Genomic DNA, 19,523 nt, shown 5'->3' with positions numbered 1-19,523 from the left:
TAAAATTATCTAGATTATATAAGAGGAGGCACACATTTCATAAAAGCATCGTGTAATATTCAACCCTCATGTAACCGTCAGCTTGTAAGTTGCCATGACAGAGACTATTTGTCTTCAATTACCCTGTTTCTTAGGTATCAATTCAGACTTTTTCCTCATTCATTTGCTAAGAATAGGAGAGAAATTATAAGTTTTAAAACATGTATTTGAGGGTTCCATTATTTGTTGCTTTTGCATTAAACTTTCCTAAATTACTGAAGAGGAAGCCACAGTAAAGGACTGCTGCAACAAACGAGCTGCTTATATTAACCTTTGGAAGTGTATCACTTCCTAATAAAGCAAATGAAAACCAAATTAAATTGGAAGCACAATGGCAGGCAAATAAATAAGTGAGCAATCGCCTCCTCAAAAGTGTTTCAGTTAGAAATAGCTTGAAGCAAGTAACAATGCTAACCCAAAAGATACTAGAGCTAATGAAAGTAGCCAAATGATTTTACTACATTTTCATTTTTAAGACCTTTGAGAATATTTTGTTTTAGTCTTAAAATATGTTAATATTTTCTAGTTTGCTTTGTCAGGGTTTTTTTAATCTATCTTTTCTTTCCTATTTCACTTTCTTTTCCTCAAAAGTTGAAAAATATGACCTTTATGTATGAATCCAGAAATATCGGAAGTGAGTAGAATCCAGGTGCAATCTTTCTATACAAACGGTAATTAGATGTACAAAGGTGTTTGGTTACATGCACCTAAAGCTTGAAATGGTTATAAAACTTAGTCAAAGTTTAGGCAAAGTTCACAAGTCTTATTAACCTATTGGTAAAGAATGCGTAAATATGACTCTAAAATAGCTGTAATTATGTTTGTTTGGTTTATCTAAAAATAGATATAAAGCTGTAACAACCTTAATTCAAAGCTTACTATATATACTCAGACAGCAAGAAAGTTACCTTAAATCTGAAGAAAAAAATGAGTTTAAATTCAAACACAGTGCTGTCGATCAAATCAAAAGAAGTCATATGACTCAGGCAAGACTTCACAAACCACAGATTCAGGTCCTCTGTAGTTAAAAGGCTTGGACACTTTCCACCACAAAGACTTGCATATAGCATTTACTGCTGCTTTAACAGGTATCTGTTCCCATCTATTCCTCTTTTCTTTGAAGTTACCTGTTTTACACCATTATAATTTACTGTGCATAGAATTAGATGCACCTAACAGCTAACAGGTAAAAGTTAGTAGCTGCAAGAGTGTAATGCTATAGAATTTTCTTCTAGATTTATACAAGAAATGTTTAGAAAAGCAGAAAATCAAAGTTATTATTTAGTAGCTTTGTGTTTAGAATGGGATAGCCTTAGGAAAATGAGTTCTCTGTCAAACAGTGTTTCATATTGCTATGACCATTAAAGGCCATCACTTTAGCAGCTCAGTTTAGTATCATTAAAGTCTATGTCATAAAAAAATATATATATAACTACATGAATGGTTGATATGACTTGTGTATCTGTGTGTCTCACAACAACATTGAAATATAAACTCAGCTTTGAAGACATGTACCTTTCTTGAGTCACCCCTTTGAATACATCATTTGAGTTGCAAAAAACCAGTTTCACCTCGCAGCATTTCTAACAAAGTAAATGCAAGTGTATTTTAAAGGAAAAATGTATGAAGTTATTTCATTTGTATCATAACGATAAAGGAAAGCAAGAAAATAACGGAAGAAAGGACGAAGAAAGAAATTACACACTAACTTGGCAGCTGACATCCATTCCAGCCTCCAGAAGCACCTGTACAACAGCTTTGTGGCCATTACGTGCAGCAAGATGCAAAGGAGTGTGTTTTCTTGTATTACAGTTCATCAGGTTTGGATATGCTTTGATGATCATTTTTACAACACGCAGACGTCCATAAAGTGCGGCGAGATCCAGAGGTGTTTCTAGTTTGTTGTTCCTTATTGTAGGATCTGTTAGCTCTTCTAACAGAACAGCAACTACTTCCGAATGACCATACTGAGCTGCACAATGCAGTGCTGTTTCATTTTCATTGTTCTGTTAAATCAAAACAAAAGCTTCAGAAATTCATGTTTAATCACACAATAGGACTGCTCCTTTCTATAAATTGTCTCCATGAGTTCACTACACAGGCAGGATTTGCAATATAATGGATGGCAACTCAAGTTAAATGCTTCAGAATTACTCTGCTAAATTTTTACTCAATACATCAATGCTTCAGCTCTCAAGCTCTCAAGCGTACCAGGTCCCCATGTGCCCACATTATTCCAAATCCATTTCTAACAACACACTTCAAAAAATCTTGTTGTTCAATATATGCTAAATACGTAACACTTCTTGATTCCACATTGCTGAAATCATAGTTGAGTCCTTCTCTTAGAAGTACTCTGACATCCTAAGTCTCTCTCCTCAGTGTAACTGGTTTTAAATAATAACAGTTTGTTAAAGGAGTAGTGAAATTACAGAGAAAAACTGTGTCATTAAAATGTGTCGTACACAAGACTAGTTTCATATATCACTATAAAAGTTACTAACAAAACAACAATCAAAGCTTGAAAGAAGACAAAATAGCAACTAAATATTAGAAAGACTTGACCGATCATGTAAGCAGCTAGTTTCTCAGGGCTCCAGGAAGATCTGCATGTGCATGTTAAGGCTTATTTGTATGGTGTGGATTGAATAATTTTTGTGCTTTATCAAGCAATCCCGCAGGTCCTTCCCCAAACACTACTTAATAAACTTAATAATAAATAAATATTGGCAATAGGCAGTATCTTAATTGTTTCCTTCCAGTTGCGCCTGTATACTCGCAATCTCAAACAGACAAATAACTTTAGGCAGTGAAGAAGGAAATAACTTATAGAGCTCTCTGAATTCTACGTGGCATCTATATTATTAATATATATCTTATGTAGTCTCTACAAAGCCTTAAAGTAGTCTAGGCACTGTAAATTTTAAAAAATGTGTATTGAATACCTCCTCTGATGCATGAATGTCTAAGAAGTACAAGGCCAATAAGATAATGTGTCATATAAATAAACAAAAAACTAATGTCAATTCAGAAAAGATAATGGAGAAGGGTAGAAATATAATTCTAAGGAAAGGAGAAGAGACAAATTTGAATCCCTGGGCTGTATTCCTCAAGGGAACATCTGAAGAATGTTCTGGGGACCAAGAACTGAAAACAGGAAGAAAAGATTTGTATTTTGAAAGACAGAAAGTATGAGAAAAATCAGATACAAGGCTTCTTGCTGAAAAACTAGCTGGGATAAGAAAATCCACGTTACACAGTAATGACTAGAAAGTTGGAAGAGGGCAAACTTTTCTCTGTTTGGTAGCAGTGTTTCTAATTCTATAATCAAGAACTTAAATCTCAGCTATGTGCTTTTAACAACATTGCTTTCGTTTTCATCTCATCTTGTAAATTAAAACAACTCAGATAAGCCTGGGAGACAGAAGAGAGAGATCAGACAAATTAATGTTGCAGATAAACTCTTTGAGTGGCTGCAACACCATACAAGACCCCAGGGACTGGAATGTGCTAAACTGCAAGACAGAAAGTAAGAAGCACCAGGTAGAAAGAGAAAAGTTTCCATTGGGAGACACAGCTTGATGATTAATAAATATTTGAGTCACTATGTGTTATTCAGATCACCATTTGGTCTTTCTCTATTACACAGAACAGAAATTCAAGTTAAATACCTACTATCACAACACTATGTGGTTGCAATGATCTATCAACCGTCCGTGATATGCTTTTTTGGTGACTTCGAATGTATCCTTAGTACAGGACTGGGCAGAGCAAATTTTTTTTATGTACAGTGGCATAGTCACAAATCACAAGCATAGTTTATTAGAACTTATTTTTAGATTTTCAATATTTCATGGACAGAACAGGCAATTGCAGCCTAATTTTGTGTCCAATTACCACAATTAAGTATGAAGATCAGATAATTGGACAGAAAATGGCCAATTATGGTAATTTGTGCCTACAGTTACTGAATTTACATATCCAATGGAAATTGTTACACAAAGAAATTTGATGCATAACTGTATCCATATTCTGTGAGGTAAATAGTAAAACACACACTTATGATACAATTGTCATACAGATATATCTGTCTATCCAATATCTGCTTATGTCTGAATTTTTTTCAAGGATTTCTGGATGATAAAGTATCTAGAATCCTGTGCCAACAGTCTAAGCTTGTGGTTTAAAAGTATTCTGATTAAATTTTCAAAGATTCGTAAAAATTAAACTGGCTATGGCGTGCTCATCAAAACATGATTATTGGACAAAATTTCAGCTACATGTACAGACACATAGAGACCAACCAGTCCAAACCACTGTTACTGTACAGTAAACAGAAATTTGCTTCCTCTAACTAAAAAATATCTAGCCAAAATTCCATTCAAGGGCATATTTGTAGAAAAGCATATTTTAAAACAGCACGGTGCATAAAAGCATTTGTAAATCTGAAAAAAATCTTATGAACGTTGTTGAACATTTTTATATGGTTTGTTTCCTTGCATTTGTCAAATTTAAGCTACATTTCATTTAATGGCAAATTTAATTGATTCAAAATTAAAAAGAAATAGGTATCACTAAGTTAAATAGAATAATTCAACCTGGATAAACATGATAATTGAATTACCTACATATATGCAGTCAGAACAGGCATTGCATGCATTGTGTTATCACAGTTCAGAGTTACTACCTAATTAAAACTTAAAAATACAACATCCTTCCCTCTTTAAGATGTAAATTAATCAACTCAATTCAGGTATAAAAGACAGAATTATTTTTAAAATTCAAAGAGAGAATTACAACTTGTTTAACAACCCTCTAAACTTATTCACTTTGACAGTTCGGTAGTGTTTACATAAAATTAAGCACCTTGGAAACAAGAGATTTTTACTAAGAGAGTACTGGGTTTTCACATTGGTTTTGACAGATTTCAGATTTAGATCTTCGGATTTAGGAAAGGAGGGAATGCTTAACAGATAGACATAGTTGGTTCAGCATTCCCCGAAGGACCCCAAAGATAGAGGAGGTTATAATGGAGTATTTCCCAGACTGGAAGAAATATCTTCCTCTTCTTACCCCTCACGGAAGTATGGACGTGGCTGTCCCAGTCAGCGTTACAAACTTCCTCCTTAAGGCATTTGCTTACAGAAGATATACATACAGTAAGAATAAATTTAAAAAAATAAACCAAAACCAAACAACATGTGATGATATTTTAAGTGTTGAAGTCATGTGATATCCTTGGTCCCAAAAATGTTGTTACTTTTGACTAATCTTTTGGGCAGACAAAGGTAACCTAGGTGTAACTCTATTCATTTTAAGGTACTATTTGTCCTCATATCTCTAAAATAGCTTATTATCTCTAAGAAATATTTGAAAAAAAACCCATGAAAAATTATTCTTGGAGAAATTAATAATAATTTAGTACTATTGCCTATATTTTCAGTCCCAAATGTAAACACTTGTTTCTGGAGTACAGAATGTCGATGTGCTAACACTCACTGCCGTGAGCCATTAACCTGCAATGAAAATACATACGTCTGCATGCAAGTTACCATTGTGTGGTTAGCTCTCCAAATCTGATATCCAAGAGCTAAAGTGCTGAAGAAACAGACCACAATGCTTTTATAAATTTCCAATACTCCATTACACTAGAAACTACAAGATAGATCCCAAGGCTGACTGAGACAAGAAAAAGAAAGATCTAGAAATCAGAACCAAGACAGGCATAAAAATGTAAGACAAAAAGAGAAGAGCAGAGCAATTTTATGCAAAAGTTGTATAAAACATTAGTCCATAATATTCATTATTAATGACATTTTAAACAAATAGTTATGCATATGGCCCAATGGACCTCTTTCAGAAATAAGGAAAGCATCTTATGATGCAGTTTTTAACTTTTTGCAATATTATTCTTCTTCAGTTGTTACATGGGTCTCTTTACGAGCATGGTCCTGACCTTTTCAAGCCTTCCTCTGAATCTATTCTCTTCCATGTACAGCCAGAAGTCAGACGTGTTGCTGCAGACCAAGTTATGCCTCCACAGCTTCGCACCTGGTCAGTGCTGCAGACTCTGTGCTACATCATATAGCTACTGGGAACGTCACTGCAAAATCTAGAACATCTCTTGAAGTCTATTCGTTAGAGGACAGATTAGCACATATGTTCTAGAAACAACTGTTGTCGCTTGGCAGTCTGACAGTGCAGAGGTACAGGAACTACCAAGAGAATGAATGGCTCTCATTAATGTTTTATAGGTTCTTGTAAAGCCACTGTTTAACAGTGGGTATATTTAGAACTTTTACTGCATAGTTGTGTAGTTTAAAGCTCCTGAAGTCCATGCAAGTACTATACAAGTAATAATGACTGTCAAGTAGTGATTTTACAGATCTTGCCAAAGACTAATCAACTCCTTTATTATCTAAGCATTGTTATGATTAGTTTGAAAAGGGAGACTTCCTAAATCCTTGAGCCGTTTCTTTATCACATAATCCCAATACCCTAATATATTCAAGACAGAGAAATGAATGATCTCAATATAGTCTTACTTCATCTTTATAAATAAAAAGATAGTTTCCTAAGAAGTTCCACCAATATAAGCTAATAATTCCCAAAAAAATAAGGAAGTTTCCCTGATTGATTCAGTTATGTGACTATTTAATTTCTTTCCTTAATGCCTAGGGCAAAGGCTGAACAATGTACAACAGTAACTCTAAACACAGTCAAGAATGAGGAGAGCTCTTGGGAACAACATTGCAACTTTGTTGTCCATATTTTTTTTTGAGAAAGAAAATGGGATTTTACATGGTGCATAGATTTTTACACTTTATGTGGAAAAACAGCTAATTACATTCTTCTTATCACATGCTATCATTAAATCTGTCTAATTTGAAAGTCATGAAAGAATAAAAAGCCCACAAATTTCCTTATCAAGTACTCTCTTAAATGCAAACCCAAGCATCAGAATTTAGGCATCCCTAATATTTCCAGACATATTTTCAAAACTAATTTAAAATTCAAAGTATTTAAGACAAGACTAAATATTTTCCTTTTCCATTCTGCTACAACTGTAACTGTACACAGATGAAAAATTATTCAAAACTTTGGTTACATTCAAAAATTCAGAAACCTGGCAGTTCATACCTATTAGATATTTAAAAGAAGTTGTACATGGTATCACTGGATATGTTTCGCTAATATTATTTTGGGTTTTTTTAAGACCTACCATTCCCATTTGAATTTTTTTTTCCGCATGCTACTCTATTTCCCTTTTTACATTCTCAGTGTAGTTTAAGCCTCTGTGTTCTAATTTCAAATCTACATTCCAGTGACGAGCAGTGTCCCCCTAGGGTCAATACTGAGACCAGTACTAGTCAATATCATCATCAATTACATAGATAGTAGGATTCAGTGCACCATCTGTGAGTCTGTGGGTGACACCAAGCTGACTAGTGCTACTGGCATGCTACACGCAAGGGAAAGAAGGCAACTCTCCTTCTCTTATGTGGAAATATATGTGGAAATGTGGAAAAAACCAAAGTGATTCTCTAATTTGGTTGACTACTTTGAACAAATGTTTTCTTCAAATTTATTGCTGTAATTGGCTCAAATCAAAAAGATTGCCTCCACACATTTATATTTTTTCTGCTAAAAATGGTGTAATAAAACTTGCAAGGGAAATGTGGGAATTCATCCACATAGTCTCTAATTTAAGGGGTGTGGGGAACATCAAATTCAGAACATAAAAATGATTTGGTTTGCAGGCTACTTTGGAACTGAATTGTACTTCTGGAAGTCCCTGAAGTGTTACTGAAAGAAGTATATAATGTCTTTGCTTCGTTTTGGTGATTTGGGGAAGACAGTAAATATGTTAGATGTTAGATATTTACTTATTATGGGTATGTCTGAACTCCTTTCCTTCACATTTCAGAAGAACTGTCAAACAGCATTAAGGAAATGTGGGGTTTTGGACAATTACAATCAGATGCACAGAAAAAAAAAAAAAAACTACAGCACATTAAATACGTAAATGTAAGGAAAGAGACATAATATATGCTTAAAGAAAAACAGGCAGAATCACAAGACAGAGAACAACATCACTGAGAAATTTCAGAAGTGTTCACATTCATTCCTGTAAATGTTTTACTATTCATATTCTGTCAAAATATATTAAAAGCATATTAAAAAATATTAAAAATATATTTTTACCTTGGTATTTATTCCTGATGTCATTCACCCTTTTTGTATATGATTTCCTGCTCTAATATCAAACACTACATATTGACCAGTTTGTCACTGTTATTTAATATCATTTTTTTCATAGACTAGGACTTCTTACCAATTATGTAATTTTATTGAGAGTTGTCATAAATGTTTGTGCAACCCAGATGTCTTTCTAAAAACAAACATGTAAGTAGTCTGTTAATAGCACACCTTTTTATTACATTTGGTATCAATTTACTAACAAATCTTGATCTCACACTACCTACTTGATTCAATTTATAATTTACATATTTTCAAGTCTTCACCGGTGACGTTTAAACACTTACATTTTATGTAATTTCATCATATTTTGTGATTTAAAACTTATTATGCATGTCAACTAAGACCTATGTTAAACAGTGACAGAATTATTCTTACATATACATTATGCTGTAAACATGTTCTGTGTGTAGAACTACCAGTCTACATTCCACCACCCCCATAAAATAATCGTCATTTAACTGTTTGCCTCTTTACTGGTGTCTGGGGTTTTTTTCAATTTTACGTAATAGGAACAGTAGGGGGCATTCAGAGCTTTAGATGCTGGATATGGCTGGATATGATCCTATGACACTAGTTAACTGCATTTTAAATGCATAGAATTCAGTTCAAATAATTTACAATATACCATATTAAATCCATTAACTTATGTTAAATACATCTACGCATTGTGAGCTTCTCATTTACATCTTTGTTGTCTTGTTCATTACTTCCACTTTAGTTTATAGAAGCATTTTTTATCACAGAATTTTAATAAAATAGATGAAAAGCAAAGATTATTACTAATTAGCTGCCACAATTTTTAAATAATGGACAATAATTATCTTCTTAAACTGAAAGCATATACATTCTTAACGTGACACTTACAAAAACAAACAAAAAAACCAAACAAACAAAATAGGAAATAAAGTCTGTAGTGAGAAAGTGATAGGAAAAATGGCTATCCTCCCCAGCTTTCAGAAGAAAATATAAGTAAGAAAACAGCCCAGTATTTCTTATAATTTATAGCTTCAGCTCCTCACACCTGGGAGAAGCTATGAGAGCTATGGGGAGCCTTATATAGCCTATCAGGAAATAAGCAAAAGCCTCAGAAACCTATAGATACATAAGTATATACAACAGGTATTAGGGTGAGGATGCCACTCCGGTGTTATTTGAGGATTTGTAGGGGGGGATTGCTTCATATCAACATGGCATTTCCCTCATTCTACGATATGGATAATGTTCTCTTCTGCAGAATGCTAATTAGCAGAGGAAATTTGGTTCCAGAAAAGTGGTCCACTTACTAAAGCTGGCAACTGTCTAGAATAGAACACAAGAGGATTTACAAGGTCAGAAGAACTGTGTGTGTATGGGTTTAACTTTAAAGTTTACTATGATCCAGATGTCCTTAAGAGAATTAAGGTCCAATATTTCCTGTGAAGATTGCTTACACATTTTCCACTACAAAGTTTTTGAGTAAAACACATAAACAGCAGATCACCTAACAACAAGACCTTTTTGAATCAGTGGGGTATAGAATCAGATGCAACCCTGTTTAATTGCTCCAGTGATCAAAAAGAGAGACTGGACAGCACACATAATCAAGCTCAAGAATATTCTAGAAGTTTGGATATGTGTGGGATTGGGAAAAAGTAGGTTTATATTTACATTTCTCTTTCTGACTGCACTGAAATATCTTTTTCACTGTCCCTCTCTCTGAAATTCCTGCATAGGCTCCAGTTTTCTGTCAGCAGAGTACAAGGTATCTCTTCAAGCAAATGGATATTATGCAATCAGAAAGTTGGGGGATTTTTTGTTGCAGAGGTAAAACAAAACAAAAAAAAAACAACCCTTTCTCCTTGACAAAAGATAATCCCACAATTCAACTGTTTTCAGCCTACATGCAACAGTTGATGAGAATGAGAAACTCAAGAGAAACTCCAAATCTACAACTCAGACCACAGAATGACAAGTTTGAGGATTTGTATATTTTCCTGGATAAGCCAGGGTATTATAGGATTTCCCAGAAGACTGTCACACAGGTGCATTTTATTACTTTATTTTCCAATATTTCCTGCACTAATACTTGATATTCATATCATAGTTATTGTATGGATTCCAATGGCTAAGTTTATAACCTCAAAAATTAAATAGATTATTCAAAGAATAGCATTTCACACTGGTTGAGTGCTTGCAATTTAGGCCTAATATTACTTACTTTCTCACAGTTTGCCTTCTGGCCACGTTAATGTAGGCAAAGAGAGTGCAATTCACTTGTTAGATTTTATTACACTTTGCCATTTGAGGTGTTGCTCCCAACCTGGAGTTCATCAGACACTCCCCAAGGACACAGAAATTCTGAGCATCCTCTGTCATACCTTCAGGCCCACGCAGATGTCTCAGTTACTGCAGGGCCTTAGAATGCTCTGGATTTCTGTGCCTGGGGAAAATGAATCCTGCCTTATTTTGGGTCATTTGAACAACCCTGTTGGCTCATATGACTATATTAATTAGACCTCCATGGATCAAAACAGTGCATATACAGGTAATGGAGACACTAAAATTTAGAACTGAATCTGGAGCTGACTCCCACATTTACATTCCAGTAAGTTCCTGATTATCCTCTCAAATTCAATATCTTACGGTTACAATTCATATTTCATGGCCTATTTCCAGTCTTCAAGCAATTCAGCTGACTATAGATGGTGTCAGATCTTAATCATTTTTCTTTCTATTTCTAATAATAACCCTAAAAATGGACCATATAAGAATATACAGAAGGAAAGTAGAAGGTGTGCTGTATGTTGACAATGCATTGCAAAACATTTATCCCACCTTAATACTCTTATCAATTTTTCCTGGTATTTCAGTGTCCTTTCTGCCACATGTGAAACATCTGGTTTGTCATTTATCTCGGCATATCCATTCATTTATAGCACGCTCAAAATATACCAGGAGTATTAATTTTATTTTCAGCAATTTAATATCTAATAAACTTTAAAAGACACATAGTTAATGCAAATCAACATTAATATATGCAAGATGCATAATTAGAGTATGTTTGCATACAATGTTTCATAAACAAGTAGAAGGTTTTTTCATACTTTTAAAATCTAGTATTCTTTAGGTCAGCGTCCTTCCAGAAGAAAGATATCTGGTATGCTTAAACTGGAAGATTTCATTGGTCTTAGAGAAGAAAATACTGAAACAATGGAAAATATTTGGGTTTTTTTTAATTTGGTTATAAATTTGCCAGACCTAAAGAATATGTGCTGCTCTTTTCTGATAATGTACATAAATATTTTTTATCAGTTCACCTGTTCATTCACTCTGGAGTGTGATGGTCCATGATGGATGAGAATCTTCACAATGTCTACATCTCCTCTCCAAGCAGCCAAGTGAATAGGAAAATAACCTTTATTATCTGCCACATTAGTCGACGCTTCATATTGAAGTAATTTGAGAACTATATCCCTGAAAAACATGAAGTAAATCTAACGATTGATGGGAAGGTTATTTTATTAAGTTTTTACATGAACATAAATATTACCAAAACTTTTACACTTAACAACAGAAAAAAAAAGGTATTTGAAGTGGTACTGCTACAAAAATAAAGACAAATATTTCTAAGAACAAAATAGATAGTAAAACATAGCCAAAATGTTATTCATGATTCATACTTTTTACGAATACCTATCAATTCTCTGAATCTGTTTCTTCTAACAGCATCACCTGGCCATGGAATCTTTTTAAGAATTTGACAGTCAAGGTCACATGTGTGTCCCTCAAGACAAACCTTCCAGGAACTAACAGCAGAGAAATACTCCTATCCCCATCACTGCTGAGTTCTGGAGGCAGTGAAACAAGAACGTAGCTTTATGGACATGGTTCTTGCACTAAGCTTTAAAAATAGCAGATTTCCTTCTTCTTTAAGGCATAACCTTAAAGAGTTCTTTTGGGTGAAACAATTTAATGATGGTCTACTTAGATATATGCTATCTTCTATGGAATAATTGCTTCTATTTTCATTTCCCACACCCAGCTTCCTGAGAGCAGTGAGGAAAAAAGTGGATTTTATTATTTTAATTCTTATTATTCTACTTTCGGTATTTTCAGTGTGGCTTACCATACATTAAATGAAAGATTAGTATAAGCTGGCATGTTGCATCCCTCGTTTTTAAGCAGCCTCCTATACTTAGCCTCAAAGGTTAAACTTAAAAATCAACTGCATGGTATGATACTGGTTATCAAGTATGTCAAAAACTAAATCCATTCTGTCTTATCTCTCTATCTGTCTTCTCATAGTTTGACACAGTCAGGCTTCATTAGTTATTAAGTTAATAACATCTCTTATCCAGTGTGGGCAGTTCTATGCAAATTTTTGCTGAACATGGAAACACTGGCTTTTAACAATTTTGCTGAAAAAATTGGGGGAGGGGTTAGGTAGGGTGTGATGGAAGGAGTTTAGTGCAGCCAGTGTTACGACTTGACGACAAATTGAGACAGAAGGTTAATCCCAAGGCAATTGTTCTCCTAACCTTGATGAAACCATATTTAATTGCATCTTGAGAGAAAAATGTAGCAAGAGTGAATATAACCAGCTCAAAAGAAACTCCCAATGGCCTCCAAAAAAAATCGTAGAGATACTGGAGTCATGCCACCTAAGTTTTTAGGGAGAGTTTAGGCTGGATTTTGCTTACTCCTGACAAGGTCAAATAATATGAAAACAACTAACAAAGAGTATTTTCACTACAGGAATGACTTTTGGTTCACTGGAAGTTCCAGAAAAGTGACTGCCCAGACTTTTTGCTACAAATAAGCTTTGAGAGCCTTCTCATATTATCATACTTGGTCTTGCAGTACAAGGTCTAACGAAGGCTAAAGATGCAGACTAATCTGAAAGGGATACAATTCAAAGGAAACAGAATAGAAAGATGCCAGGGAAAAACAGAAAAAAACCCTGCCATAACTGAAATTTATAGATAATGATACACAGCAAATATTGAGAAGAGTCTGTTTCAATATTCAAGCTACAATAGAACCTAGTCTCCTTCATCCTCCAAAAATGCCCTGACCCACCACACTTCTCCAGGGTGAACTGTTTTTAGTGCTCTGTCAGAACTTCTTCATTTTGTAGAAATAAATTTCAGACAGGAGAAGTCTGAGAGTCCTTAGCCCAGTAACATTACTGGGCTAAGTAAAATTACTTAGGAAGACCGAGATTCAAGTCCTTGCCCCAGATATCATTTAATAACTTATATAAAGCACAAGAGTTTCAAAAAGAAAGAGAACTATCCCAGAATAACAAAGAAGAGGGAATTCATCACATACGGTGATCACACAGAGACTTGAACACTGGTGTTCAACAAGTTTCCCAGTCACAAATTATTGGTTGGGTCATTAAGTCTTATGTTCTCACATTTCCTGAAAAATTCTGATGTCTCTCAAGTTCATGCTAATATAAAGTGTGGAAAATAAAAACTCCAAAAGTTTTCAAAGGACAAGAACTTCTCCTAATTGGGAAGGCTCTCATGACAACAAAGAGTACCCAATATTGATTGTGAATATAAAGTTTCAAATCTGAAACAGAGAGCAAAGCTATTTATTTGTTATTTGTGGTGACTAACAAAATTACAGCCTCCAGGTGATTGTCCAATTCTCTTGCTGACAGTGTTACCATTGTAGCAGGATCAGTATTACAGCTTGGATTGCAGGTCCTGAATTGTTGATTTATTGTGAAATACTTCATGATTTATTGCAGTTTACTTTACTACAACAAGCTATAAATGTGATGTCAGTAAATGCTACTTTCCCTGCTGTGAGAGTAGGGAGTTATAGCACCCAGTGGTCATTATGACATTTTCAGCAACTGCAGTTATATCTGCTCCTGTACATGAGTCCACACCTTGAAGTTCTCTCTGACTTCAGCAGAATTTTGGGCCAGTGCTGTGTCTGAAAATGCAATTTTCCTTCTGTGTGTTTTGGGATTTTACAGTTTATATTGCTAGGTTTCACTTGAAATCACCGATAGATTCAGCGTTTATACAGCGATATTTTTATTCTGCTGGGTAACTAATGGTTTATAGTCAGTACAAAACACATTAAAACCATTTTTTTTCTGTTTAAAACCACCAATCTTTGCAAGCTAAGGCTTGAGCTTTTGTCAGTCAAAAACTGCAATGGCACAAAAAAACAACCTATAAACTACAAACAAGAGAAATGTGATTGTCTCCATTTTTTAAAAAGCTGATTTTAATATACCATATAAGGAGTTAGACTTGATTTGTTGGAAGCAAAAATATATTAATGTCATGATTCTGAATCTTGCTACAGAACTGGAATTTTGCAAAATGCATAATATTGAGTTTAATAGAATATCATATATTCACCAAAAGATTAATCTGTTCAAAAGAAAATATGCACATTTCTAGAATACAATTGAGGACACATAATGAAGTTTTAATTTTTCCAAGGAAGAATGCAAAAATTGCAAAATAAGTAAACTAAACATATAATTATTATGGATTTATATGTTGCCTTACGGATAGTCCAAAATCACATTATAGCTGGTGCAAATCTGTCTCTGTTCCAGCTGGGGTTTGACCAGTGCTTTATCTCTCATAGGGGAAAAACCCAAAGCCTTATGATAAAATTTTCCTCAGTGAAAATCTAGACAGTGTTAACACTGTCAGTTTACAAACAAAAGCTGCTCTGCATTAAGAGGGGGCAGCTCTCACTTTGGTTACAGTGGGGTTTATCCCTCTAGAAATTTATAGACCTCACTAAAATCTTTATGTTTTGTTCTATCCTAATAACAACACGTACTTGGCAGCATACTACAATGGTGGTAACATTTAATAACGATTAGTCTATACTGTCCTTTTCTTCCACAAAGTTGTTTCCTTAAACACTCGACTCACTACGTATTTGTACATATACAAGTGTACTACAAAATTTTCCATTGTAATTTTCCACCAGCTAAAAAGCACTAGAGCCACCACTACCAATAGAAATAATAAATTACTCAAAATCAAGCAGGAAATTGGAAGAATCAGTATAGAATCAATAACTTCTAAACTGCATTTCCCACTTTTTGTTACTACATGCTGGTATCGATGACAGTGTCAAAAATTCTTACAGTAATGTATCCCATGAGAAATAAGATTATTTTAGGGTTTGTCAGCTGTCTGTGAAAATCTCAGTACTATGCTACATATTTTTAAGTTACACAGTTAAATATCATTCTACATTAAAATCAAATGTGAGGCACTTACTTGTGTCCATTTAAAGCTGCATGATGTAAAGCAGTATAACCTGAGCTGTCTGTGCAGTTTATATTTGGTCCTCGCCAGATGCTGCAAATAAAGCACAATTGTAAAGTTATTTTTTTGGCTTGGCAAGTACAGAAATGTCAGAAATTTGTTGTATAAATAATCTAAAAATCACTGCAACAAGTGTGCTTAAACTTTAAAAGACGAATTATCTTGAAAAGAACTTAAAACATCACACTGACATCAATATCATTTATTTATAAAAATAATTTTACACATTCTTTATAAAGTCATTAACTTCATGTAGGGCAGTCTAAATGACTAATAACTATTCTGTCATTTCAATTAGAACTGTTCTCCTAGTATCACTGTTGCAATTACACTGAGGTTATAATCTGATTTTGCACTACTTTTTTCACATTTTCATTGACTTTAGTTCAGTTAGTCTAGACTCATACAAATATAAGATTAGTGACATCCAATCATATCTTTAAAAGAGACAGTAAATTTATTCTTTTTCTTGGCCTGATATTTTAGGTCCAATTTAAACCAATTATATATTTAAATAAATCACATACATATGTGTGCATATATATTTAAAGTTTAATAAATTTTATTTCTTATTTGTTATCATTCTGTACAGCATTTATTTTACAGTCAGCTTCATTATATGTCCTGCATAATTGTGATCTATTATGGACTGTACATAAAAAAATAAAGGTTTTTTTGTTTCTAAGTAGAAAAATGTGACTGCTACTCTACAAAAAAAAAACCAAAACCCAAAAAAATTAACAAACATCAAAGCCTGGAAGTTGGATACCGAGGCATATTGGGTATTTGCACATCTTTTGCAAACTGAATACATTTGAAGATGACTATATCCTTTGTGAAAGCATAGAATGATGGAATCATTAGGTTGGAATAGTCCTTAGAGACGATCAGCTCCAACCAGACCTGTCTACTACTAAATCATGTCCCCAAGCACATCATCTACCCGCCTTTTAAATATCTCCAGGAATGGTGACTCAACCACCTCCCTGGGCAGCCTGTTCCAGTGCCCAATGACCCTTTCTGTGAAAAATATTTTCCTGATGTCAAGCCTGAACCTCTCTTGGAAGAGCCTGAGGCCATTCCCTCTTGTCCTGTGCCCTGTCACTTGGGAGAAGAGACCAACACCCATCCCTCTACAACCTCCTTTCAGGTAGTTGTAGAGAGCAATGAGGTCTCCCCTCAGCCTCTGCTTCTCCAGGCTAAACAACCCCAGTTCCCTCAGTCGCTCCTCGTAAGACCTGTTCTCCAGCCCCTCCACCAGCTTCGCTGTTCTTCTCTGGCCACGCTCCAGCACCTCAATGTCTTTCTTGTTATGAGGGGCCGAAAACTGAACACAGTATTCAAGATGCAGCCTCACCAGTGCCGAGTACAGGGGCAGAATCACTTCCCTGGTCCTGCTGGCCACGCTGTTTCTGATACAAGCCAAGATGCTATTGGACTTTTTGACCAATGGGGCACGCTGCTGGCTCATGTTCAGCCACTGTCAACTAACACTCCCAGGTCCTTCTCTGCCAGGCAGCTTTTTAGCCACTCTTCTCCAAGCCCATAGCACTGCACAGGGTTTTTGTGTCCTAAATGTGGGACTCAGCACTTGGCCTTGTTAAACCTCATCCCGCTGGCCTCGGCCCATTGATCCAGCAATTTTCTGCCTATTTTTTATTCTGTAGCACAGTTTTTAATAATTAGCATTAAAACTTCTAGGACACGAGAGCCCTGAATGTTTTCTTTCACTTCTAATACAATGTTAAACAGTCATTGGCAAGCAATTTTTTCCTACACTTTGTAGCTAAGAATCTAAGAAAAAAATCATGAAACCATTAAGGTTTGAAAAGACCCCTAAGATCATCAAGTCCAAACATCAGCCCAACAACACCATGCCTACATGTCTGGGTTTTTTTAATCTGAAGTTAATAGATAAAAAGAGATTTCATACTGTCATTTTTCATTATCTACATCAATAAAATTACATGTTATAATTAATATATGCTTTTCAAGAATTCTTTACTGCTAGACCTATCTTTTATTACCAATGGAACACCAGCGTCACAGACTGGCCTCTTTTTCATTGTGTATGTTTCAATGATTAATTAGCTCATAAATTTAAACAGTTGTTTTCCCATAAGTAATACTGAATGCATACAGAATCATTTGTGGGACACTAATAGTGTTCACAATGAGTGTAATTCTACATAGTGGTGGGTACCTCACCCTCTCTGAAATTTAATTGCTTGGAAGAACAGGACTGAAATATTTTCTTGGGTGCAAAGAATCAAAAAATGAAGTACTTGCAGCTATGAAAGTCACTCTAATCTTTCCAGTTAGAAGAAATTATTTTAACTTCATGAACGATATCTCTTCCATTATAGACAGATGTTACTTATAGGGCAAAGACAGGATGCCCTTATATTTTGGAAGGAAAGAAGCCCTTTTCTATCAATATTCTACAACATCTTATACACTTTTGCATATTAATTTCTGAGTTATTTTCTTGTTTATTGCATTCTACTATCTTCCTTTGAGTTGTACCAGCTTATAAGAGAATGAATCAGAAAACTGAAAAAGCCGTCGACGGTCATATTTTAAATATTAAAATAAATACACAAACGACCAGCATATTAATTTACATGGGTTTGCTTGTTTACTTTGGTTTACAGTTTTTAGGATTTGCCTGATTTTTGTTTTTTCAAAATGCAAGGGATCCATGAGTTAATATATGTTTCATGATGCATTAGGACTTCTAAAAATAATATTTTTTTTTAAAAGAAGAAACAAAACAATCAACCAATACCTAGTTATTTTATCCATAATTTTCTTCTTTATTACAAGAATTCTTTAATACATTCTTCTTCTGACTCTGGATTTGTGAAATATATTTAAAATGAAACTATACTGAATTTACTTTTTTCAAAAACTGAAACTTCATTAATGAGTATATAAATGCACCTATGCGAAGCTTCTCAGGACATTCAGGCTGAGAGACAACGGATGGCAGGTAAATCCTGGTGATTCAGAAAGATGAAACAGGATGGACAAAATAATCACTGTCAGCTCTCAAAAAGTACCGAAAGACACGCTCAGAATCAGAATTTGGTCATCAACCTAAAGATCACAAGAGACATGAGCAGAACTCATCTGCGGTATTTCTTTTCCCTTGGGCGAGCACAGAAATCCCCTCCTAGGAGATCTTGCATTGGTAGAGTATTGAGACATTATTGCCTACAAAATGAATGCAGGTTTAGTGTATATATGGTGGATATTTATGCTTTAATAGCTGACAATCAAACTCAAATTGGACAGTCTGCAAATAGATATTCTTATTCCCTACAACTCTCAGCTGTGTTGAGCGTTCATCTAAAGCTCTTCTCTTGTAATCAGAATGCAGCAAGGCAAAAGTAAAGTGGTGTATTAGCTCTGTAAAAAGCATCTAATTTCAGAGAAAAGTGTAGTGGAGAACGAGAAAAAGCTTAGAGAACACTTCTTTGGCATCATAAACACATGCAATTTATGAGCAATTATCAAACATTGATTTATCTGTGTATTAAAACACTTCAGTAGTTACTGTGAAAGCAACACTTTGGAAAAAAACAAATTAACATTCAACCTCCAGAAAAGAAGATTTTGACAGATTAGTAGCTTTTTAGATTACCATTAGCACCGAATGTTCTCAAAAACATGTTTCTCCTAATTCTTTGATGCAGTCAATAATCAAGCTTCTTATTTTTACATATATTAGTAAGTTAGGATATTTTTTTCCTACATACATCAGTGAATTAGGAAAATGTTTCCATCACTTAAGGAATTTTAAGAAAGTAATTTAACCTGCTTTTTGTGAAAAAACAATCAGTTTTCAGTCAATGACAGATTAAATCTGAATTAAAACATGACTATCAATTAGTTTCTTCCACTATAACTCACCATAGT

At 34.5% G+C, this 19,523-nt stretch overlaps 1 protein-coding gene across 8 annotated transcripts in view; it reads right to left on the bottom strand.

Annotated features, from left to right (window-relative positions):
* Nucleotides 1–19,523, bottom strand: part of ANKS1B (ankyrin repeat and sterile alpha motif domain containing 1B) — a 427,837-nt gene that overhangs the window by 363,625 nt on the left and 44,689 nt on the right. For all 8 annotated transcript variants that reach the window (XM_069852975.1, XM_069852979.1, XM_069852978.1 and 5 more), the window contains exons 2-4: nucleotides 15,555–15,635; nucleotides 11,598–11,754; nucleotides 1,749–2,045 (exon numbers count right to left, since the gene is read on the bottom strand). In XM_069852975.1, coding sequence (XP_069709076.1) covers nucleotides 1,749–2,045; nucleotides 11,598–11,754; nucleotides 15,555–15,635 — 535 coding nt within the window. The remainder of the gene's footprint in view (nucleotides 1–1,748; nucleotides 2,046–11,597; nucleotides 11,755–15,554; nucleotides 15,636–19,523) is intronic.

Source organism: Phaenicophaeus curvirostris, chromosome 1, assembly GCF_032191515.1.
Source record: "Phaenicophaeus curvirostris isolate KB17595 chromosome 1, BPBGC_Pcur_1.0, whole genome shotgun sequence".
Taxonomy (NCBI): domain Eukaryota; kingdom Metazoa; phylum Chordata; class Aves; order Cuculiformes; family Cuculidae; genus Phaenicophaeus; species Phaenicophaeus curvirostris.
Note: the sequence above shows the minus strand (reverse complement) of the source record. Positions and strands in the feature narration are given on the sequence as shown.